Here is a 25,857-nt window from a genome sequence, read left to right as displayed (position 1 = left end):
TATTAATATATGGAAAAAAGTAATGCTTGTGCTGCTCTTGGATCTTTAAGGAGAGAAACAGGGTGGTCTGAGACCAGCAAGATTACCATAGCCATTAAGTGTAGTCTTACCTGCATATAAATGTTCTTTTAATTTCTCCAGAAAGCTGGGTTAAATCTTAGTTTAGAGTAACAGGTGCAGTATAAGTTGGAGATACGCTTTGAATGTGTTTGCATGAGGAAATCCTTCTCTAATCCATTTTCTTAATGCGGTTTGTCTGACGTGGTTCAAGACAGTGCTGCATCTGTTGGCATTCTTACTGCTCTTCTGAAGGTGATACTAGCAATAGAGCTCAACCTTTTTCTTATCTCAAAGCTTACTACTCTTGAGTGAAGAAAAATAAAACAGGCTTCAGAAAGTATATGGCTATCTTGTAAAATCTTAACCAATATAGGTCAAAATCTGAGTCCACCCCATCTTGCCAAAGACAGGTATTCAGATAGCTCAGACACCTCCTTTGAAAAGATACGTAAGGAGAGGGTACTTGCACGTTTCTGTGGAATATTTAGTGTTTGTAAAATTGTTCTCAGGCTGCAAGGATTTTGCAGAGAGAAGAACACATTAGCCAGAGCACATACTGTGTGCCGATGTGGTCAGCATAGAAGCTACCATCTCTGCCTATGTTACATACTTGGCTTTATTAGAAATAGTCAAGCAGGGTCCTCAGAGCTCAAGTTGCTGTGCAGATGCATTGACAGAGGGAGGTTAGATTTTCCTGCTGTGTATTTAAAAACAGCAAGTTCTTGGAAATGAAACAGTTTTGTATGATTCTGCAGGCTAATGAATGGGCTAACGAATAGGTTAATTACTATTCAGGCTCCAAACAGTTGGACTGTATGTACACTTTGGGAGATGACTGAGTTCCTGAAACAGTGTCTTATGAAAATAAACTGTGAAACTCGTCTCTGTATGCAGCTTCATCTCTGCATGCAGCTCTGAACGTCTCAGCATGCCTGATGCTTAATGTTCTGTCTTACTGCTTTATTGTCCCAAGTTATGTGAGTTTTGGAAAATTTTAGCTACAGGTCTGAATCATGGTTTTCTGTTAGTGGAAAAAGATCTGTAATGGTTCACCTCCCTTACACTTCTTAATCATGTCAGCATCAATGTAGTCATTTTAAAAACCATGCTACATGGATTGGTGTCTACTAGCCTGTGTCACTGGGAAATGTTTTCAGTTCTTTCTCTGACTAGCTTCTTGGAGTACTGATGCTGCGGTGTGTTTACTGCTTTGTTGTCATTTACCAGCACTTCAGCAGGACTCTGTTTGATTATGGGGAATATGCCATAAGAATCAAGGCTTTACATTGACACAAAGCAGTTGAGTGTGTTGCTTGCAGCCTGTTCCCCCAGCCCAAATTCCTGACTGCGGCGCTTTCTTTACCTTTCTTTTTCGGATGATGGATAGCAGTAGTATTTGCTTTTGTAGTGCTGATAGGAGGTGAAGTTCTGAACTAGGTTTAAATCAGTTCAAACTATAAGCTGCTCTATTGACCCCAGTGTGCTTTTGGGATCCAACCCAAACACTTATATTGAAATATTATAATTTGTGTCAACTAATGTCCTTTTGCTCATTTTTGTTAGAGATAAAGGCTTTTGAATTTCGATTCACTTTCACACTTGACAACCTTTAGATTTCTTTGATAGCATTTTATATAGACTTTTTGTGTTTACATTATGAAACTTCAGTCAGAAAAAGCATTTTGGGGATGTATAAACTACACTAAATCAAAGGATTTGCTATACAGTGTTTCCAGTTCGGTATTTTTGTGTATCTGGAGTTTTCCTAACATTCAACCTAACAAGCCTTTGTGATTTGGGTCTTATAGATGCTACTGCATTATCCCCATTTACTGCTGCCCCTATCCCCAGCCATCCTAGCTGATTGAGGAAAAAGGGTGTCCTGGAGCAACCCAGTACTATTCTGTTTGCTCTCCCAGAGCTCGGAAGTACCGATGGCACAAAATTATAAGTGAGCTTAATCGGGGGTGTGCAGGTACTTGCCTGTACCTTTCAGAAGCAGGAAAAAGCTTTTGATCAGCTTTATCTTGCTGTCTCACAAACTATACAGAAATTTTTCAAGGAGTGAGGTCTCAGCAGCCTCTTCCAGTGCTCAGGGCTGAGTGTATCCTGATCGTGTCTTAATTCCTTCATCATCCTTTTGTCTTCCTTTCGCCACCCTAAGGGGGGCCAGGCTTACTCAGTCATCCTCCTTCTGTCAAGTGCCGCAGTTTTCTTCTGAGGATAAGGCGTCTTCTGATACGGGAGCGGGCACAGTGGCACGGGTGTCCTCGTGCAGGTAGGTGTGTGTGCATCGGGGTGCGCAGCCTGGCTGGAACAAGTCCCCTGGCATGCTGGGGGCTAGGAATGTCCCCCTGCTTCTGGCATCATCTGCAGGGCAGCAAGGAGAGAAAATCTTCCCCTCCCCCAAGAAAAGCACGCTAGGTACGACTTCTTCGGAAGAACATTTTTTGAATGTGTATATTTAAATGTACATATTCGACACATTTAAATGAAATTCTTTTATGGCTTTGATTTTCTCTAAGCTTTGGGGAAAAAGGAAATGCTCACTACATTGCATCCTCCGCATAGGTGGTTGAGCTCACAGTTGTTATAGTGTAATAGAACATGAAGTTTTTACCTCAGTAAAATAGATTTAGGAAATAAGTAAACTAAACTGTTAGTTTGCTTAAGTGGAAGTGATAAGGAAATCTAGGTACCTGTCTCATTAAGTATTACTAATTTAAAACTAACTTAGAAAAAAAAGATCATAAATGTGTGAGTCTTTGTTTTTTTCCTTTCTTTCCCGAGTATGATCTGTGGATTTTTGATTGATCACACTGCAGAAACTGAGAGAGACTGTATATAAAGCAAACAAGCTGATTTTCTTATTGTACGTGCAAATTCTCATAAGTTAATTTTCATCTGGAAGTTTTAAGGTGCCTATTTAGTTGAAATTTCCGCTAGTGTGGACAAGCTTGGCTTAGAGGCCCTCTGTGCAATCACGCAGGTTTGTAGTTAAGCATGTTTGAAATCAACAAATTGCTCCTGCTATACAAGCTTTATTGTAAATGCCTAACACGTGCAAAGACCTGAAAATAGTGAAAGGGAGATTGGGTGGCAAAGTGGAATCAAAGTTACTGAAACAAGTAAGGCTTAAATGTAATGATACTATAAATATGATGTTGGGGTTTAATTCTTCTGAATTCTTGCTCAAGTTCTTTATACTTGTCTGTTGCTTCCTTGTATTGGCTGTTCACATTTACCAATTTTAATCTATAGATTTATGTCAAGTAATTTTCTGTTCTGCATTTGATATAAAACTGCGTTTTATGGAATTACACTTCCAGTTCTATTTTATATTCTTTTTCCTACATCATTCCATGTGTTTTTCGGGGTCATTAATGTCTTTATGATAAAGTGCTTTAGTAGGTTCATAGACTGCATTTTACTTTCCTGCTGAGTGATTTATGTCATCTGCAGTTGTATAGCATTGCTGAATATGAGCTTTGTTGCACGGGGCAAGTCTTCTTGGACCTTGTGTAGTCGCTGCATTTAATATAAGAATTTATACCTATGAAAAATTTCATGCACCTCATCTTCATTTACAGCATTCAAAACCTCTTTACGTGCTGTGGGGAGGAGGAATCCCCTTATTTCTTTAACTTAGAATTTTGAGGCTGATAATACATTACGCAACCAGAGGATGTAGCTGTGGTATCCTTATCTTCCTCTCCGTCTCCCTCTCCCTCCTAGATTTATAATTTCCTTCCTAGAAGTAACAGTTACAAATCAGTCAGCCATATAACTGTACTGGATCAGATTTAGAGACAATATACTTACGGACCATATGAGAAAAAGTAAGGGGCTACACTGTGCTTGTATGGCTTTTATTATTTATCTGATTTAACAAAGTACGTACAGATGTTTTCAATTACTTCCGAAGGGAGGATGACAGGATAAAAGGAGGAAGTCCAGTGACATGTCTTTTTTTTTTTTTTTAAGTTCATATGCTTCTTTTAAAAGATCCTGATGATCCAAAGGGATGGTGGACTTTAGATTTAGACCCTGCCATATTACCTCCCAAACGCACGTGTGTGTTAAGCCTTCCTATTTGCAAGTAAGGTTTTTATAAACTTTGCTTTTTTGTTCAGAAGCATTCAGCTAGTAGCAACAGTTGGAAGATGGGCACAACGTGTGTTAATATAGGCCCAGCTTTGCCTCTCAAATATTTATTCATGTGATACAGTCTGTTTTTCTGGCAGATAAAGATACGATCTGTTTTTGGAGAACAACTAGCTTAGATTTTTTTCCATCCTTTCCGAAGCAAAACAACCCTTCCCTTTTAAGAAACATTCTCCCATTCCAAATTTATTTAACATGTCCTCAGTTCCTAAGAGGTTAATTTTTTTTTTAAGTTGCTGCATTTTAGAAATCTGAAATGATTCTGCTGATTATATTCCCAGTAAACCTATCAACGGTACTTGTTTGCTAAGGAGGAAGGAAGACTGCATGGGATCAGAGTGTTTGCATTTCTGACAAAATGCATTAAGGGAGGACAATGCTATTTCTGAATGCTGAAGCAGGCTAAATATGGAACCTTACCAGTTTCTTCTTCCTTCTGCTGCTGCTCGTGGGGAAGGGTAATGTAGCAGTTCTGTGGATCACAAATTAAACTGAGAACCTACTACTCTTCCCTCCTGCAGTTCATGCATAAGGTGCTACACAGAAAATGTAGTTTATAATCTGCTCTAAGAGAGATGGGTTGTTTAAGTTCTGTTGTTTTTTCATAGTGTGGGTTTCTTTGTGTGTTTTTGTTCCCCCTCATGCTGGGTCACTTGCTCCCTCTTTCTCTGTATTTTCTCTATTAAGGCAATGGATCAGGCAGAAGAACACGCTTTGCTCCTGCAGTGGTAGAGTGAGAGCTAAATGCACTGTTGGTGCCATCTCTGTCTGTGCCTCACTCTGGATCCTGGGTAGTGTTGACAGGAATGATGATAAACATTCCCTGTCCCTTGACGTGAAGAGGCAATCAGAAACATAGTTTACCATTTTATATTCTCTGCTGCTTGAATTACATCCAGCAAGAAGAAAGACTCTGCCAAGAATGGAGTAGTGCTTGAACTATAGTATTTTTAGACGTAAATACACAGTGGATTTTGTTGTTGTTTTGTCTTTAAGCTGGTTGGTGGTCTTTAAAAGTTTCACTGATTTCAGGAAAAGTATCATGGAAATGTCTTTGGGTGTTAGCATCATTTGCTCTTTGAACTTGCGCTTGTATCTTTGCCCCCTTCAATGGAAAAAAATCACTTCTGTCTCTCCTGAGACAGACAGACAGCCTTATACGTAAATTTACTTCGGATGAATACTTAATGTTTTTCGTTATTATAACATCAAACAAAGATGACTATTGCACAATGAGAGGACAGCAGAACTCCCCTACTGCAACCTTGCCTAATTAGGCGAAACTTGATCTAGCCTATCTTGTTCCTGTCACAACTGTGGCCTGTCTTGTTTCCTTAGAACATCTTATCACTGCTCGTCACCGCTGCTTGCATTCATATGCCAGTAGACCAAAAATACTCCATTTAAGTGGGTTTTCACCGTAGTTGCACAGAAACTGCTCTAGGTTTTAGCTCTGCACTGTTATATTTCTATTCACTACTATTTACACATGAAGAATATTTTAAGGATGGTTCTTCACAATATTATTAAAACATCAAAAGAGAAACCTTGGCTATCAGAAAAGACTGGACTTAACTCTAAAAACTGGACAAAGGACAGAGTTATAAAAAAGAAGGTAGGCTTACTTTGCTTTTTGTTTATTTACTTTGCTTTTTGTTTATTTACTGTAAAATTATACGTTTTGTGGTTTTTGTCTTGTAAAACTTAATGGTGATTTCTTATAATGGCTTAGAGATGTGGGATTTTTCCTTGAAGAAAAAGTCTGAGTTCCTTGCCTTATATGGGTCTCTTTTGTATATGATAATAGTCTTTATTAATTGACCAAAGACATGTCTTCAGTAAAGATCCTGTTTTGTATATGAAATATCTGAAACTTTAAATTTTACCTTGTGTAAGTTCAGTTAGGTGGTTTTTTTTGGGGGGTGGGGGGGAGAAGGGTGGATATTGTTGTGTGTGTGTTTTTTTTTTTTGATTCAGAGTGGACATGTGAGAGCAAAATAGAAAGAATGACTTTTAATTTTTAAATCTTCCATTTAAAAACTGAAGAAATGGACTGGAAAGATTAATTTTCTATTATGTGCAATTTCCACTCTGATGGAAGGAAAACTCTGCAAACTGCATGTTGAATCCCAGAGGATATATTCTCTTTTCACTTTTCACATTTTTACCAAGCCAGATCTCAGATTTAATGGCTGGTATTCCCTGGAAGCAGTATGCTAAACAATCAGTATTTTGTTAATGCTTTCCACTCCCTGGGAGAAATCTGGCTGTCCCTTCTTATTCTGATCTATTGAAGATTAAAGGAAAGAGGAGCACTGATTCCGGTTGCAACTTTACATATGGGTGTGGGTCTGGAGACTTCAAAAAAGTTGTTCTTTGTTTGTAAAATGGAAAAGTAGTGCTCAGTGCCACAAATAGTCTTTATTAATTGACCAAAGACATGTCTTCAGTAAAGATCCTATTTTAGTTGGTCGGTTTTTATGTGGTATGGATTTCTCTTTTGAAAACTCATAAATGAAAAGGCACAAATCTGTGCGTGTCTTATAATTTTTTGATGAGATTATTTTCTATGCAGTAGTTTGGTCAGGCTTTTCTGGAATTCAGCGGGGTTTGGATGACTTTGCAGTAGCTGTTGACAAGGTCGAACACAAGACTGTAGAAACATCAGCACCTCCCTTTCCTTAGCCTTGGCCAAAATGTTTTTAATAATTTGAGAACACTCAGTTCTTGATACAAGTTCTGTGGGACACTTCTGTTGCATGCAGACTTCGAAGGCTCATCTGTTCTTTCAGGAAAATTAACCCCAAACCTCACGGTTAACTCAGTTCTTCTTCAGCTTTGCCTTGTGTTGTCATGATGAGTTGTCTTTCAACGTATATTATAGTATTTTATAGTATTGCTAATTCCCACATGCAAAAACCTTAAATAAGACTTTTCCACATATCTCCCACCCAGAAAAACTAAAATACTTTTTTTTGGCTTTTTAATCTGACATATGGTTCCTGAGTCTTTGAGGGGGAGGCCCTGTTTTGTAGGGTTTGGTGTGTTTGTTTGCTTTTAACTTTTCTGTTTGAATACAGTTTCTCTTTTTTATTCCTGAATGGAAGGATGAGATTCATATTTAATAAAACGATGTCTGAAGCTGAGTCATCTTGAATTAATTTGGTTTTGCTTTTAATTTGTTGGCAGTTCACCTGAGTTCACTGCAAATTTTAAAGGAACTACAGTTGTATTGTTCTTCAGCATCATGTCTTCTTTTTTGGAAAGTAAAATATTTAATAGTATTTTTAAACATATTATTCATATCTCATCAGCTGGTGAACTGTTGTTTCAAGCTTGTCATACATTTCTTTTATGATGTACTGATCACCTTGACAGATAGGGAAGATTTAGAGCTGTGAATGTGAGCACTGAATTGTGTTAGATGATGAGAGGTGGTTGTAGTGTCACAGCGATTCCTCCCTTCTTTTCCCCCAGGAGCTTTGGGGCCACACCTCATCCTGTACCGGAGTTCCCCACTTAATTCTGAACCACTCAGTTTAGAGGATGCTGGGTTGGAGATGTGACAAATAGTGGAAATCACGTTTGTATTTTATCAAACTATTTATATCTGAGTTTAAGGAGAAATGGAGTTCAGGAAAGAGGACTGTACCAATGTAGCTACTGTTTTGATCTCGAGTCTTGCTGTTGCCTGAACTTAGAATCATAGAATCACAGAATATCCCAAGTTGGAAGGGACCCACAAGGATCATTGAGTCCAACTCCTAGGTCCCCAGAGGACCACCCAAAAGTCAGACCACGTGTCTGAGAGCGGTGTCCAAATGCTCTGTGATCTCTAGCAGGCTCGGTGCCATGACCACTGCCCTGGGGAGCCTGTCCCAGTGCCCGACCACCCTCTGGGTGCAGAACCTTTCCCTAACCCCCAGCCTGACCCTCCCCTGTCCCAGCTCCATGCTGTTCCCTCGGGTCCTGTCGCTGTCCCCAGAGAGCAGAGCTCAGCGCCTGCCCCTCCGCTCCCCTCGTGAGGGAGCTGCAGGCCGCCATGAGGCCTCCCCTCGGCCTGCTCTGCTCGGGGCTGAACAAACCAAGGGACCTCAGCTGCTCCTCGTACATCCTCCCCTCCAGACCCTTCACCATCTCTGTAGCCCTCCTCTGGGCACTCTCTAATAGTTCTGTGTCTTATTTTATATTTAGTGGTGCCCCAGACTGCCCACAGTGCTGGAGGTGAGGCCGCACCGGCTCAGAGCAGTGCAGTGCCGTGCCTGATGCACCCCAGGGTGCAGTTGGCCCTCTTCTGCTGTGTGTTTTGTGCATTTTCAGTAGAATCCATTGTTTAAGGAATTCTCATTAACTAAATATGTTAACGAATGTTATTGTATTTAGATACAGCAAGCGTTTGCTAGTTTCTTAAATAAATTAGCAATTTTGTTTACTTTATGTAACAATCAGCACAAAATTGATGTGCTTGCTGATACTTATTTTTTTCCCTGCAGGTGCAATAGATGAATTTTGCTGAAATTAGGCAGGCGGTAACAGATGAGGGTTTGTCATCCTAAGATTTACAGACAAAATGTATTCTAAAATGTAAAAATCTGAGTACCCTTAATGAGGCCAGCAAGTGCCATAGAAAAACTCCGCGTCTTTCTCAGAACTGTTTGATTTGAAGATCAGTCTTCTGTTTGTGGTTAGTAGTTGGCAAAGACTCCTATAGTAAATCAGAGAATACCAGTTTGCAAGGTGAGAATATTTATTTTTCTTTTTTGAATTGTGAATGCTAGTCTTTCAAGAAGTTTCCAACTTCCACCTTTAATAGTGGTTGTGTATATCATGAAAGATGGTATATGGCCTACAGTATTTTAAATAGTGGAGCAAAGTGAATTTTTTTATGGAAAAATAAAGAAATCTTTGCATTTGAGCTGTACGTTGTCTCAGAAAGAAATGTGCTCAGCAAGAAGGTGTTGGTGTATCTAGATGTATCCCCGTGTTCCGAAGTCTCTTACGCGATAACTAGTGTCTTGGCAGTCCTTCGGTGGAATTATTTGCATCAAGGAGCAACAACAAGATCTCTTGCTGTTCCTCCAGATGTAGCAATTTAGGAATCAAGCCAAGAGATAATGATGTAGGGACGTTGAACTCATTCTGTTGCAAGTGCCAAATTACATTTTCCACTAGAAAACATCACAAGAGGCATGTTTTATAGATTTTTCTCTAACTTCAGGCTGTGTTTCTTTAGTTCATGACGTTAAATATTGCACTTGGACAGATTTCTTTTAAATTAATAGATTTATTTGTAGTGAAACCTGTTATATTTTTATTTTTTAACTTAGCCCTTTTCAGCTGTACCCATTTTCCCTTCTGTAGCCACATGTTTATTGCCCGTCTTTTACCTCAATTTATCAGAGTCCCAGCTGCTGCTTGCTTTCAAAGGAACCATCGGAATCTAAAGGAAGGCATTCCAGTGTTGTGACAAGCAACAAGCAGCCTCTATAAAGATGATGCCTGGATGTGGGTTAGCACTATGGCTTCTAATACAACAAAGTATAGGATTGTAATGTCTAAATGATCATTTCTATCTTAAGCAGATGCTAGAGACTTAGTATTTGTTTGGTGAGTTGTGTGGGGTTTTTTTGTTTGTTTCTTTTGGCCCCATTCATGTCTTGCTCTTCACAGCCTGTAGAACACCACTCGAGTCTGTGGGTTGCTTGTGTTGCTTATACAAGCATCTAGTACTTTTAGTTGCTATTGTTTCATTAAGCTTTGTTTTCCTGGAGCACTGGAAGCCTTCCAGTCAGCTACTACTATACCTTTCATTAATAATCTGCAGACCTGCCTTGTGTAGCTTGAATATATTTAAATGCCTGATGATAGTGCTCTTTCCTCTAGCAAAACTGCTGGCTTATTTCTCTGCCATACCAAAAGTCTATGTCTGAAAGAGTAAGAGACTTCACATTCTCTATCTACAACTGGTGCTGTAGCTTTTTCTGTGTCAGTAACCAAGAACAATAAAGTGTCCTAAGTATCCCTTCAGCAAATAAAGAGCAAGTAGGTATAGGTTTTTGAAATAGTCTGAATCCTGCTGAACACCTGCTGTTAGACATGAAAGCTTATTTACTGAAGAAGACAAAGGCAACAGTCGTGAAGTTCTTGAGAGGAAACATCTGTGGGGTTTTTGTTTAATTTTTTTGGTTTTATCCTCTCTGTTAAGCTATTGCATATGTGCAGGCATTACAAAATTGAAGGAAGATCTTATTTTAAGATTTCTTTTAATGTTATACTTCCACATTTCTGTAAGAGGAATTAAATATTTTTTTTAAGTAATTTCTCTACCAAGAGAAGGAATTTTATACCCCATCATGAAGTTTCTTGGTACAAGTATTGACTGACAAAACTTTTTTCTTCTGGTTATGTTTTCTGTAACCAAGTTGTCTTGTGCAGAGTCCTGTGAAGGTGGATGTCAAGGTAGATGTTTCAGTGACTGCAAAGCAGCAACTTAGTGATGCGACTATTTTATCAGTCTGTGCAAAAAAAAAAAAAAAAAAGCTTTTGTGAGATAAGTATAGTTAAAATACATTTAAGCAATGTTATTTTTTCAGATTTGATCAAAATTGAAAATGCAATCCAAGAAAAATACTAGGCTTTTATTTTTGAGTAACCTTACAAATACCTATGTTTATCAATAGTGAAATTCATGGTTCATTAGTAGCTCATGGCAGAATGGCCTAGCATTTTTAGTGTCACAGACCAGCTACTAATTTTGTGAAATCTTTTGCAGGTCGTATGGATGCAGTTGGTTTCAAATTTGAAAGTGTAGTAGGAAATATTGTATTGGTTTCACAAGTCTGCAGAAAACTTACTCATTTTTGTATTCTTAGCAAACTGAAGACTCTACTCCATGCAGAACACTACCTTTCTGCATTTTACCAATAATGTCTGTAGGCATGACTGAGCTTTAAACTTTGGCCTAAACTCAAGTTTTGTACAGCCTTGATGGAAGAAAATGCGTTCAGAAATATAGAAATTGTACTGATATTTCTTACCCCATACATGGGAAAGGGGAAAAGATCTTGAAAGTAAGAAATCTCCCGTTGAAAAGCAATAAGAAATTTGCTTTCTGTCTTGATGATCTTATATGAAATGTCATGAACATACTGCAAGAAAACTTTCAAGAAATCTACTTTCAAAAGGTATAATTTCATTCTGGCAGTAAACAATGATTGGGACAAACCATGCCGGTGAATAACTCGCTAGTTCTAAAGATTTTTTTAATATATGGAAGTGAGATGGTTAAATCTTACTACTTCTTTTCAGGGGTTTACATATAAGAACACCAAACTTATTTGGGATTTGTTCTAAAGTCTCACGGTATGAAGAAATACTTACAACTAGAGTCAAGAACACATCTTTAGATGGTTTTAATTAAAACAGTTTTTTGTTTATAATTTCATAGTCTTGTTTCATTCAAAATATAATTGCTTAAAGCTTCACCTAATAAAGTCTGCAATCTTAAAAAGGAGAACGTTCATATTGCAAAGGAAATAAAATTCTGCTTTGGTGCTGGAGATGTGCAACTAGAATTTTTACAGCTTTAGCTGGTGCAAGATTTATGTAGTGGCATGAATTTTGTGCAAGCTGACTTGCACAGGATGATTTAATTTGTGACTTTTTCTGAGCATTCTTTGTGCAGGGTTGGGAATACTGGCATGTCTTATCACCAAAGGGTTGTTTTTTCACCTTTTCACAATTTTTCTTGCGTCACATGAGCTGATTTTTCTAGTAAATGAAAATGTCAGTCTTAATCAAAGTTTGTTTGAATGATGGGGCTCTGGCATTTCAGTAAGATATGCTTTTGGATGTTTCAGTTAAAACTGTATTCTAGTTGCACCTTAAATATAGATAAATATAGCGAATGCCTGGGCTCCTAGGCCAGCAGAATCAAGGTTGGGAGGCTATCAAAATGTGTTGGGAGATACTGAGGTCTCTGCTGTGCAAAAGAAGTCTTTTTTTCTTTGTTGACTATTCTCAGCGTGGAGTTGTGGCAGTCATGGACTTAACCATGACTTTTTCTGAAATGGCAAAGCACAAGCTCATGAATGGATTTTGTTTTTGAACGCTTCATTAAGGGGGAGATGCCTGGTGAGAAGGTAACGTATTCCAATTCCCACGAAACAAAGGGAATAAAGCAGGCTTTGCTGCCAGAATTGTTCTGTACTTCCAGTCCATTGTGTGTCAGTGTTTTAATAATATACATTTTGTATTTTGGAAGCATCTAATCACTTTTCTGCTGGAAGAGATGGAGGTTATTGGTTTTGTTTTTTTAAATGTTTACACAATGAAGTTTCTAGGTTAATTTAAGGAAAAAAAAGCAAATGAAAAATCTGATAAGACTCAGCAGCTGCTAGTGAGTGTAGCCATATTAAATTATTAGGTATCCAGTGTATTCTTAACTCACAATCAGATAATTCTAAAGATGGCAGAAGTTCTTAACAAAAAAGATCTATTGTCCACTGTAGCTTTAATACCAGGAAAAGGAAAGCAGTGGATAGAAAAAACAGTGGGGGAAAAAGTGTTTTTCATGTTCTCAGGATGTTTTTTCTTCTTAACCCTTTCTATGGTGTTTGATCTTCATTTTAATCTTTCATAGATTGACTTTTCTAAGTGACTTTGTAGTTGTGGATATAAAGTAAGTTACCTTTGAGGACTGGAACGGTCTTCTGATCCCATTTTTGTCAGGAACCCCGTATCTGGGTGGAAGCGTGGGTTTTAGTTAAAAAGCAGTCGTATGTAAAGCAAAAATCGGTTGAATTCATCTTCATCCCTAGAACTTACTGGTTCTCTTTTTTTAATTGAATATTATGAATATTATTAGTGGAAATCAACTCTAACATGTTTTAAATCCTAATATTTCAGCATGTCCTGAAATATTACTTTGCTGGTTGCTTTCTGAAAGCTTAAATAATTCAATTTTCTTAGAGTTAAGGTATCAGGAGATGTGTGCTTATATTGGATTGCGTTAGCCTGAAACGCCAGCATTTATTGTGTTATCTGAGTTAGTAAATTAGCTTGGGTATAAGGCAATGGAGAGATTTTATGTACAGTTTGTTTCTACTGAAGCACCAGTGTTTCATGTCTTGGTAGCATACGGTAATCTTTGAGTAAGATGTATTTGTTGTTTCCATGAAAATTGTTGTTAAAGAGGATCTAATTAAAAACATACCTGTTCTTCTGAATTTGAGATACTAGCTGAAGATCAAAAGCATTGTATTTTTTTAGTAAGATTGCAGAAAAATGGTGAGGAAAAAGACTTCATTCAGAAGTTGGAGTTCTTAACTTTCTAGGCAATTTTGCAACTAAGAACGTGCATCAGCTGCTGTCTTCTGTTCTTCTGTTTTTGTGCAGTTCTTGTAGTTTTATTGCACTAGGGGAGTGCAACTGGTGCTGCAAAACAGGATAGCCTGAAGAAGCTCATAGAGAACAAGGGATGTTGGACTCTCACTTGTGGCCCTGTGGGACCTTTGCTGTGGTAGATGAGTTAGAAGAGAAGAAAGCATAAAAACACCTGTTCACTGTATGGAGAGTAGAAAGAAGCTGGTGTAAAGGACTGATTTGGCATCAGTTTCTTGATACTGAGTGAAAAACAATAGGGAGGAAGACTCCATGTCGCAATTGGGAAGTGAAGACCAAAAAATTAATGCAGAAAGATGACATGGTCAAAGCCATAGCCTTGAAAAATCATTTTTATTCATTGTTACTTTTCTTTAAAAAAAAAAGGCATACCAGTGAAAACTTGAAAAACCAATAGGCACGTTTCCGAGCTCTGAGAGTATTAGCTGGACTGATTGATAGGAGAGACTGGCTATGCCTTACGTATTGTACAGAAGCACTGCGGCTGGATTAGGGACACAAGACTGAGAAAATAATGGGTGAAAGATGCCTGTATTACAGCTCATAATGATAGGTATCCTCGTGTTACCATGAATATGAAATCCAGGGAGTCATTGGAAATAACTGGGTAAGGGCTGTGTGACGGCCGTGTGGAACTTGAATTGGTAGCCAGGCATTCACGAGAGATAATAGGAGGTGGTCAGGGTTTCAGATTCATCAGTAAGAGATCAGGTCTGGACAGATAAAACTGTGTCATAGCTCTGGAAGGTGCCTGTTGAAATTTGTGGGTGACATTATCCAGCTTTGGAAAGAGAGGAGATAATAAATGAGGATAAGGATCTTGAGATTTATCCCTCCCTATTTCCATGAGAAACGGCGGGGATGATTACGTGTGCCCTTCAAATAACCCAGGAAGTATGATGGGAGAGGAGAACTGGGATGGGAACAGAGAAGCAGAGACAACAGCCTAAGAGAAACATGTGCACCAACCTGACTCCATTGAGTAGAGAAGATCTTGGGAGGATTTTGAGGCTGTCCTAGCAGGAGCTTTCCAGTAAGCTGAGAAATGAGTGAAATAACAGAGTAGTTGGGTTGTGAGGTTGATACAGCTTATCTGGCGTGGAAAAGACCTAAACTGTGAAGGACTGTAATAGAGGTTGGTGGAGAAGAAAGAGTAGGAAGAGATGGGAATTGATGAAAGCTGGAATAAAGCCATTGGTTTGGAAGGTTTGGAACCAGGGATTGCAGAGGACAGTAGCAGACAGATAACATCTGTGTATTGAGGAAAGGGTAGGATTTGGAGCTTGGTATTGCTGTGGAAACCTAGTATGATTTAGAAGCAGTGCGGTTACGTTTCACGAGTCCTGGGCAGATCTTACTGTGTGCCATTGCGGCCATACTTCCAAGATTTTTGATGACTGAATTGGAATGTTGCTATGGTTATGATCTCACTTTTAAGAACCTAGTTTTTTTGCAATTGTTCATGTTCGGAATCCATTTGAAGTGAGAAGGATTTACCATTTCCCCTGTATCCTAATCTTGGGCTAAGAACACTTTTTCATACCGCTAATTTCCTTCAGTGGGTGTACTGTGTATTTCATGTATATGCCTCGCTCGTATTCTTCAGCAGGAAATTTCCGGGCTCCATCAATGCTTCTTTGTATTTTATCACTATGAATTACCTCCGATTATTATTCTGCCTTCACCATAAATAGGGATAGCTACGACACTGACTCGAAAATCTAATTAATACTGCAGTATGTTAATAATTTTCAATATTTTGAGTTTTCCTTTGTATGCTTCAGGCCATCTGTTTCACAGTACAATGTTTCAGTTCCCACGGTGTTACTCCAGCCACCTGTTAAAAATAAATACAAATCCTTACTTAAACAAGTTTGGGGAGTAGTATGATGGCTGCAGCACCTTGCTGCCTCGTTACAGGGACACCTTTCCGTGGGCTGTCCCCCAGCTGGCGAGGTGAGTGACAGCATGCTTTGGAGAAGGCAGTGCTGGGGCAGGCTGAGAGCTGAGGGAGCCGAAAATGTTGCGTTGGAGGTACAGCAAACCTGGGCCTGGTCTTGCAGAGGGGGGATCATGTGTTTATATTGTGGTTGAGGTTTGAATTCATGGAGAATCGACTGAGTTGTATGGGATAACTTGCACCTCCAAGGCCTTTCTTCTTTTTCAGCTGGTCTGCAGATGTGGGCAGATAATCTTGAATACACGAAACAACTTTTCCGGGGCACTATTATCTTTGCAGCAATACAAAAATCGAAACTTGGAAGCCATGTGAAGCCACGTGATGTTAAGCCGTTCTGTTTAGTCTTTCACAACAAGGGAACAGGTCTTTGGGACAGGCCATGAAGAAGCATGTATCTCCTCTTGATTCGGGGAATGCCAGTGTCCCTGGGCATTCTCATAAAAACTTGGTTTTCATTTTGAAATTACTATCAAGTATTTTGGGGAAACTATTTCAGAATTCTGGCATTAATAATTGACAGACTGGTGGTGTTTAAATTAAACAGCTATTACTTTTTAATTTAGGTATTCCTGAATATAACTGCAGAGGAAAAAGGGAAAAAAGTGTTTATCACCCCTGTGGCTAGGAGAAGAACTAGTTAGTTTAAACAGTGGCAAGGAAAGTTTTGACTAGACTTTAAGGAACTTTTCCTTACGGCAGGAATCCTGGATTTCTGGGCTGGATGGTTCAGGGAAGTTGTGGAGTTTCCGCCATGAAAGGCTTTTCAGAACAGGTTGAACAAGCATCAGAATAATGGAGGTATAGGTGATCCTGCCCGAGGCCAAGAGACTGGCTCGGATGACCTCTTAAGGTTGCTTCTAAGCCTAGTGTTTTATGTTCGTATATGACTCTTCCCCTCTTAAATATGAGGTCAGATTCCACTACTAGAATCTGTATTAGACGTTTATTGTGTAAAAGATTCCACAGCCACTGACGATTGACTGTGCTTGGATCTTTTTTCGTATGTGGAGAAATAACAATTTGAGCTGTAAACAGTAGGTGGTTTCCAGACATCTGTATTGTTAACTGTGGTTGTATCCTAGCTCTACAATAGCTCCCTTTAGAGATACTGTTGGAGAAACTCGGGGGTGAGTTCTGGTACATTTACAGCCCTGGATGACTGCTCCCTGCATTGAAATGCAGTTACTCTGAGAACTTCAGGATACGGCATACGAGCTTGACAGGTTGAGGGAGAGTAGAAAGATGGGCTAAAACTGCCTGGAGGTCTGCCGAGGAGACTGAGGGCTGGGAACCTGGGCTTTCTTGGGACTGGTCCTGTGCTTACGTCTAAAGTTGACAGTGCTGGGATGGAGTGCTCTTGCTCAGTATCTAGCTGTTATTAGTGCACATCTCCAGTTGGGTGCATGTAATATGTCCCAGAAATGAGTACTGTTCTGAATGTGAGGTGTGTTGTTTTTTTTTTTAAGATCTGCCAATGCAAATTGAAGCACAACTCTGGTTAAGCGGCAAGTGGTTATTTAATGAAGAGCTGTTAAATAATTAGGTTTTATCATTGTGGTTCAATATGTGATATTAAATCTTATTTACAGAGAAAGTTCTTTCAGATCCTTCTGGAAGACAAAATTAATAATTTTGCCACATTCATTAGGGACATCTATTATGGTAGCTATGTCTTAAACATCACATTATCTCTGCTCCATCCCCCTAAGTTTACAGAATGTTGTCATGACTAGCATACTGATGGTAAATTGAGGTGCCGGAGAGTGAGGGAATGATAAAATAGTTAAAAGTATCTGATTAATTTCGAGCAGAAACTGAAGGCTAAGTATCTTTCTGAGAATTTAGTGTTACATAGAAATATTTGCTTCTGAATACAACCTTCACTGGTCCTCAAACCAGTCTCACTCAGGAATAAAATGAATCTTTTTAGTATTATTGTATTGGGACTTTGCTGTTTGTTTTGTTTCTGTTTCCTTACAAGCCCCTCAGCTGGTAAGGACACGCTTCCAGCTTTTGCAGCAAATGCCATAAGGGCCTACAGACCAAATTCATTGAGAACGCTCTTTAAGGCAGAGGTCCCTAATAGAGGAGTGCAGCAAACGAATATATTATTATTGGCCATATCAGAACATGCACCGAGGGGGTGAGGTGGGTGAAGTTGATGTGCAACTTTTGAGTGCTTGACTCTGCAGCAAGGTACATCTGCTAACAGGAGCAGGGATGGGAGTAGCTCCAGCTATGTGTATTTCTGCACACCTTTATTTAAGGTGGAGCAAAGTATTTGACCAAAAGTTTACTTCAACTGAGGTTAGTGCTAGCTCTTAGAGCTAGGCTTGCTCCTTTATAGGTTTGATTGTACTCTTTCTTCTTTCTGTTTTCCTTGATGTCAAGTTATTTTGAATATTGTTAAGGTGCGGAGGGGAAGAAAAACTATTTTGTGGCAGCTTTCCAACTGGAATAGCTGGGAGCAGTTACTAGAGGGAAAGTAGTCCTTTGATGTTGTACAAGTACAAGTCAGGAGAGCATGCTTAGTGCCTCTGCGGGCAGGTTGCGTGTGCATCTGATCTGGTCAACACAGCAAGCGCAGGGTGGGGGCTAAAGTAGTGTGGAAACAACTGACTTTTCAGAGGTTTTACCTCTAGCAAGTAACTAACTAAACAAATGCAACCCCTTGCAAAATGTTACACTTTTATTTCCCCTGTTTGTATGCTGGTTTTGTTCTGTTTTACTCCAAGGCTTGCAATCCAACTAAATGTGAGTGGATCTTCAGACAAACTGCAAAGGGTTGCCCACCTGTGGAGCTTTATTTAACTTTACAAAGTATTAATTTATTTGCAACATTTAAATGCTATGATTTAAAACATCTAATATAGCAAAACTTGTTCCTTCCCTCCCAGCCTCATTGTCAGACAGAACTAAACTATTTCAACTGAAATGAAAGAGAAGAAAAACCACTACCAACCAACCCCCACAAAAAACCACCAACAACAAAAAGAAAAACCTTCCGTTCACACTTATCAAAAAAAAAATCAACAAAAGGACTAAATCTTTGGCTAAGTTACAAGAAACTGAAAACTTTTTTTATGATAGTATTAACCAACCTTAAACATATAGTTCCATTTACAGAGGGTTTATAAATCTTACCCATATTCATATTCTTGTCATGTTTTTGAATATTCCGCTACTTTTTTTTTTCCTTTCAGATGATATTAACCGTGTTTCTGAGCAACAATGAGCAGATTTTGACAGAAGTTCCAATTACACCAGAAACAACCTGTCGCGATGTAGTAGAGTTCTGCAAAGAGCCTGGAGAAGGAAGCTGCCATCTGGCTGAAGTATGGCGTGGAAACGGTGAGCAAAATGTTTGGTGGAAATTGGTTTAAATATTTGTAACAATTACAAGAAATGGTAAGACTGACTTTTCAGTATTAATAATTTCTAATTGTACTTCAGCATTTTTTTCCTGGCAAACTGTCATGCAGAGCATGGTATTTAGTATCTGTAGAGATTAATGCAAATCTTGATATTTTTTTCTCCTTGTTTTCCTTTCTCAGGATGGAGTATTTGATAAAAGGCATGTGTAAGATGTGTTAGTCTTCTGTATTTCAGATCTTCAAATTACATAAAGTATTCAGGATCTGCCTTTTAAAAATAAAATGGGGTTTTGGAAGGATGGTTGTATTTTCACTTCTAGATGTCATTTATTTCAAATAGGCATACGGCATATTTAGGATGGGATTAGGATTTAAATAATTTGTAATGCCAGCGATCTTATACGAGAAGTGAGTGCAGATTACCAACTGGATTCTTTCCCATCCTATTTCCTCACTGTTAGCCACATGATAACAACCTGCGAATTAAGAATGGGTATAACAGAATCATAGAACCATATAATATGTATGGGTTTTTCCTCCTGGATTGTAACTAACAGAAGTTCTTCATACAGAATTGTGCCAGAATTATCTCCAACTTCTTCATGAACGTGTACTGTCAAAAATTCGATAACTTCCCTTGGGGCAGGTAGTAGTGCCTGTTTTCTATTTGTGTTGTAGTTATTTCACAGAATGGTGGGATGAGCAGTCATGTCAAAAAAAAGCCCTATTATGCATTCTGTTTCTAGATGAGTTCTTTCAATTAAGTGTAGTACAAGCTTCCGGGTTATGATAGTGTATCAACGTATGAGTAGGATCAGTGAATGGGTGAGGGTAACAGGTAGGTTCTTATTCCTCAGTTACTAAGGTTAGCCCTGTTTAAGCTGTTTGTCATCTATTTTGTATAAAGACTTGATGAGTTCGTAACTTGATACAGAATTCTTATTTTTTATAGAGGGGGTATATTTTGTTCAGGGGCTGTTTATTCATTTTGTCAAGAAGAGAAGTTTATTGCATTATTCAGATGCCTGTGGAGCTTTTAAGTATTAGCAATCTAGAATAGTTTCCTACTGGGATATCTTTTCATTTTTTAACTGTTCTAAGACTTTATAAGGAGAGAAGGTGCCTCGAAACCATTTCCTAATTAGATGGGAATTTGTAGAGTTTAGGCAAGAGTAAGCAGAAGGGAGGCTAAGCATGTTTGCAGTTCTTGGCATACAAATTCAGCTTGTATTTATAAAACTGTCTTTAAGAATAAAACTTAAAGGAAGGCTTTTTTTCAAATTGGAAGTTTAGGTAACAAAGAGTCAAAATGCCAAGTGTATCACGAATTTATAAACTGGATCTGCACGCACTTGTTTATCCCTAATACTTCGCAACCAATGGTCTGTAAAAGTGTAACATATATGGTATTATTTCTCCTCCTGCTTTCACAATACTTTGAGGGTGTACTTCCCAAAAATGCAGAGAATGTTGTCAGCTGGCTTCAAAAGATGACTGGAAGTTCTAGCCAGTGATCCACAGCGTCTTTATCGGACGCTTATGCCTTGCAATTCTGGCAAATGTAAGCATGAACTTTCTACAATGACTTCAAACAGAACATATTTTATTTGTGGATGTAACACACTATTTCTGAAAATGCTGGATATCTGAAGCTAAAAGTTTATATGAAATGGGAAATAAAACTTATCTGAGGAGATGTGATGGAGGAACTAAAACCAAATTTGGGTATCTATCCTGTGATTTGTGTGTTTTTGGTCCCGTTACTCAATGGAGATATAGGTGTTGCAGTCACTATAGCATTTTTGGTTGGTTTGGGTTTTAAACTGAAACAAAGGTGCTCACACAAATCTATCTTACCTGAGGTGATAAGTGTATGGATTATCTTCCACTGAAAGTATGCAACAGACAGTACTAGAGGGAATAAAAAATAAATAAATAAATGAAATACGTGCTTACATTCCTGGAGCTCTCAAACAGACCTGTGCTGTCAGCAAAAAAAAAATGTCCTGCACACTGTTTTTAAGTCTGTCTGACAGGAATTTCAGGACAAGCATTTTGTTTGCTTTTCTTAGATGTAGGATAGATAGTGTTGTAAAATCTGCATGTTGGTGGTCTCAACTTCTTGCCCCAAAGTCTGTCGATACGTAAGTTTCTCAGTGAAACAACTTGAAATTTCTTTTCAAGAGGGTGGGGTGATGATTTTCCTTCAGCTGCTCCTGGGAGCTAAATTAAGCTCCTTCCACTGCAGTTTTTAAAAATAATTCTAGCCAGGAGCAGAGATCTGGTGTAGAAAATACAAGACTAAGAAATTAAAACAAACAACTCAAACCATTGGTTTGGAGTGGGAAGTGGGAAGCAATTTGCAATGAAACTGCTGTATACTGTGCCAGTGGAAGAGTATTTTTGTTAGTTTTTTCTCTGTTGTTGCATGATAAGGAAATGGTTGAGGAGCTTCCTAAGAGTTGCAAAACAGATTGGGAATCATTTGTATTACAATTAAGAAACTGATTCTTCTTGAAGTTGCATGGCATAAGTGTTCGGTTTACGTGCATTTGGTTTTAGTTTTTCATTCTCTGTTCGTATTCTTCTCTGGTTTCTTTAGGTGATTAATAGCTGAAAAAAGGCAACAGCATTTGTGCCTGATATGTCAGTGAATTTTGTAGCACCTTATGCTTACTAAGTTTGAAGTTTCCTCGCTTTGCATGGATTTCTCAGGCTATGGCAGGAGGAAAGAAAAACATATTTTTCCGTGTTCCCCAGCTATTGCAAGTCATGGTGGGTAAGGAGGTCAAAAGATAGGTATGATGCTGGGAACTTGTAGTGCGTTTCAAAAGAAAATGGATTTCAAGCTTTTAAATCTGTCCGTTACTCAATTATCCACTTCATTTACATCTGGGATGACCTTTAGCAATTGATATTGTTGGTCTTTCTGAATTTAATTATAGCATAGACGTGAGTGACTGTGAAAGAAATGGAAAAACACTTCTAGTACACAACTGCAAACCTGCGTAGGTAAAGGTACTTTTCTGATCTTACAGTGAACTTCCAGCTGTGGACATAATCCATTACTTTGTATTCTGGTTTTCTGTATAGCAGGCATAAACACATTTTTATTACAGACAACAGAATACATGTAATCGGAATAAAAACCAATTCCGAAGCTTAAAAATTACTCTGTTTTAAATATAAGATATATAGTTTCAACAGAAAGATTTTTGCAATTCTCTATTGAAACATTGATGCTGTATCTGTGTTTTGGTCTTTGGATAGCTAAAACTCGCCCAACCTCAAAACTTTTGTTTCAAAGGAAAGGTGTTTAGCTCATTTCTCAAGTTAATCTTTCAGAATTTTTGTCTAACTAAAAATCGAAGAGTTTTTGCAAGTAATTTTGAATGTATACATAGATCACATTTTTTTTCACTTGACTTTTCATAGAAATAATTTTTTTTAAATTGTTAAATCATAGGGATCCATCCTATTAATTACTAGTCCATATCCATTCTCCTATTTCACCTTTTTTCTTCTGTTTGTGCAATTACTGACAAATATGTTTAAAGCTGTAACAACTAGAAAACATTTAACTGAAGTGTTTTTTTATTCTTAAAGAGCAAGTATTTCCAGAAAATGCTCCTTTGTGCTACCCTAACTTTCAGTAAATGTAAGATCAAGCTTTCTACCTCCAATTTTTTGAGGTTTAAAGGCTTTAAACTGAAGGAAGGAATGGGGACTTCAACTCTTTGTTTCTTGTGTCAAATGTTAATGTCCCTTTCCTCTTCCTCTTTCTTTTCCGAGTCTCTTTCATGTGCCTAAGTTGTTACAAATGATTACTACGTCATTTTTCATCTCTCTGTTTCAGTACTGCTGCAGCTTGCTCTGTAATTTAGGGCTGCATATTCCAAATTGTTTTGGTGAAAGTATTGCAAAAGTAATAGAAAATCTTTCCCATTTCTCTCCATGGTCATGTCTGAAAACTACTAGTTTTGATTCTTCAAGTCTGTGATGTAAACAGGATCTTTTTATTTTGAAAAGCTCCTAAAGCTCCTAGGATCAGGGCCTTACAAGTAAAGGGAGACCTGCTTAACCAGCAGCCATGCTGCAGCCACTCCTCACCATTCCAGAATTAGCCCAACCCTGTTCAGACATCCAGTTTCTTGGTACTCGTTATCAAGCATCATTACTTACTATATTTAGCTGACAGTCTTTTTATTTAGGAAAAATTCCTAAAGCTTCAGATCTTCTGTGTCCTAAAGTCTATGAACTAAGCCCTTTAGGTACTTTACCCATTGTGGTCTTTAGAAGATTCTTGCTGCAATTTTAGTGGACGTGCTTGAAGGCACTTGAAATCTTACCTCACTCTAGGAGCTGAAAAACCTGAAAATCATGTTTTTAAAATTCCTTTTTAAGAACTGAGTTTTAATAAGCTCCTGACCTTAACCTTGTATTTACAGACACTATTTACAATGTTTCTTGGGAGTCCATTTGAGTGAGGTACAAGGAAAGGAAAATAAAAGCTTCTGTGTTTTTAAATACGGTGTTTTGGTTTTTGTTTATTGTCCGTTTCCGTTTTTTTAGGAAAGGAGTTGGCTGATGAATATAATTCATTTGTGTTTTAAATAACCCTTCCCCACTGAAAGCAGTTGAAGCTAACTGTGGCTGCATTGTGTTAATCTCTGTACTTGGAGTCGTGTAAAATTCTTTTAATCTAAGAAAAAAATGGGATCCAGCGTGCACACTAAATAGTAAATGAATTACAGGGGCTTCACAAGGGTATTTTTTTATTTGTTTGGATTATGAATTCTGAAAAATCTTCAGAAGCATTAGCAGTAAATGTAGTAGTAACACACTGACAATAGTCAAGAATGTAATACAGAAGAATAGTATGTTTCTTCTAACCTTCAGAAAGGTATTTTATTGGATAATTCTGAAATTGAATAGCTTGTCTCTGCAAATAACTGTAGATATTTCATTGTATATTAGCTGAGTGGTTTTCAAAATATATGCTTTATTGCCTGTTCTCTAAACTTGATCCTGCGCATATTGGATAATGGGATTATATGGGTCACTGTTGCATTCTTCTGCCTGCTCTTTTTGTTTTGCTTCTCTTTTGCTTCCCTATTTTTCCATTCCATTAGAACTATTTTCTCCTTCAAAGACCAGTCCAGAAATATCGGAATGCTTGAAGCTCTCTTTACACTGCGAATAGCCAAGGATAAATAAAGGGGAAAAAAAAAAAAAGCTGCTAGAGAGTGCCCAAAGGAGGGCTACGAAGATGGTGAAGGCTTGGAGGGGAGAATGCAGGAGGAGGGGAGGATGTACGAGGAGCAGCTGAGGTCCCTTGGTTTGTTCAGCCCTGAGCAGAGCAGGCCGAGGGGAGGCCTCATGGCGGCCTGCAGCTCCCTCACGAGGGGAGCGGAGGGGCAGGCGCTGAGCTCTGCTCTCTGGGGACAGCGACAGGACCCGAGGGAACAGCATGGAGCTGGTACAGGGGAGGGTCAGGCTGGGGGTTAGGGAAAGGTTCTGCACCCAGAGGGTGGTCGGGCACTGGGACGGGCTCCCCAGGGCAGTGGTCATGGCACTGAGCCTGACGGAGTTCAAGCAGCGTTTGGACACCGCTTTCAGACACAGGGGCTGATTTTTGGGTGGTTCTGTGCAGAGCCAGGAGCTGGACTCGATGACCCTTGTGGGTCCCTTCCAACTCAGGATGTTCTGTGATTCTATGAAGTTAAGAGGTATGGAGAAAATGAAAAGTGATCAGCTCCAAACATGAATATTTAAGGACAAGCAATTAAGTCTTTTCTTGTCATAATTTAATTACATTGTGTGAAGAAGCACCCCTGTTGTTTAAGTTGTAGAACTCATTGTCACAGGATGCCAGAAGCTCAAGGGATCTGACAGGATTGGCATAGGCACCTGTAGAGGACAGAACCCCTGGATATCGAACATGGGGCTGATGACATGGGATTTTGCTTGATCTTAGGAAGTCTCTCAAGGTGTGACTTGGAAGCTAGAAGGGTAGATTAGGGAAAGGATCAGGTTTTGCTTATTCTATTTCTTACGCTGCTTCCACAAGCAAATACTGCTTGCTGGTACTGGAAAGAGGAGACAGGCCCATGTGGACAGGTGATCATTCCAGAGACGACTTCTTGTGTTTTGATGCCTACTATAATCAGTATCATTTTATCTGTATCCCTGGCTATACACAGTGTAAAAAGACTGGAAATAGAATAAGGAAAAAGCATATGGAGATTTTTTTTTTTGAGGAGGTGCCCTAGAGGTGTTTTCCTCTGCAGAGTATTTTTAATCAGTTTTGCAGTTTTCAGATGGAAAAAAAAAAAAACACACCACTTCCCTCTTAAAAAGAGAAGGGGGGAAAAAAAGCAAAAGACTATCTGACAATCCAAGCTTAAGAAATTTTCTCCAAAACCCAAACTGTGGTAGCATTTGCAGAGCTGTATTTGATACTTTTGAAATAACTGTAGAATTGAATGAAATTGAATAACTGAATTTTCCTAAAAGCTTGCTACTGTGTATAGAAAAGAAATATACCAGTTACATACCAGATATTATCCAATAACAATATAATTATAGTGTTATCTTTTTGCTGTACCTTCTAGTATGTGAATTTGTCTGATCTTATCATAAAATCCATTGTATTGGATCATGGTATTTCTGTATCTTCAACGTAAAACATTTCGTCTAGTTCTAGCTGAAAATGACTTTCCCTGGAAGGCATAGTTTTCTTGGAATTCTGCTTGATTTGAAGGAAATGACTAATGTAGAATGGGACACGGTCTTGGCTTTTTGTTTTCTTAAATGGTTTAAAATACAGTGCCTTAGGGTGTGCTTATTTGTATATTGGGAAGATCTTAGCAAGGCATTGGTGAGATCAAGGTATTT

General features: G+C 38.6%; 1 protein-coding gene across 2 annotated transcripts in view; it reads left to right on the top strand.

Moving 5' to 3' along the window:
* Positions 1–25,857, top strand: part of PPP1R13B (protein phosphatase 1 regulatory subunit 13B) — a 72,868-nt gene that overhangs the window by 6,191 nt on the left and 40,820 nt on the right. For both annotated transcript variants that reach the window (XM_035551274.2, XM_035551273.2), the window contains exon 2: positions 18,790–18,937. In XM_035551274.2, the coding sequence (XP_035407167.1) occupies positions 18,790–18,937 (148 nt within the window). The remainder of the gene's footprint in view (positions 1–18,789; positions 18,938–25,857) is intronic.

Source organism: Cygnus atratus, chromosome 5, assembly GCF_013377495.2.
Source record: "Cygnus atratus isolate AKBS03 ecotype Queensland, Australia chromosome 5, CAtr_DNAZoo_HiC_assembly, whole genome shotgun sequence".
Lineage (NCBI taxonomy): Eukaryota > Metazoa > Chordata > Aves > Anseriformes > Anatidae > Cygnus > Cygnus atratus.
This window is presented reverse-complemented; position numbering and strand designations above follow the sequence as displayed.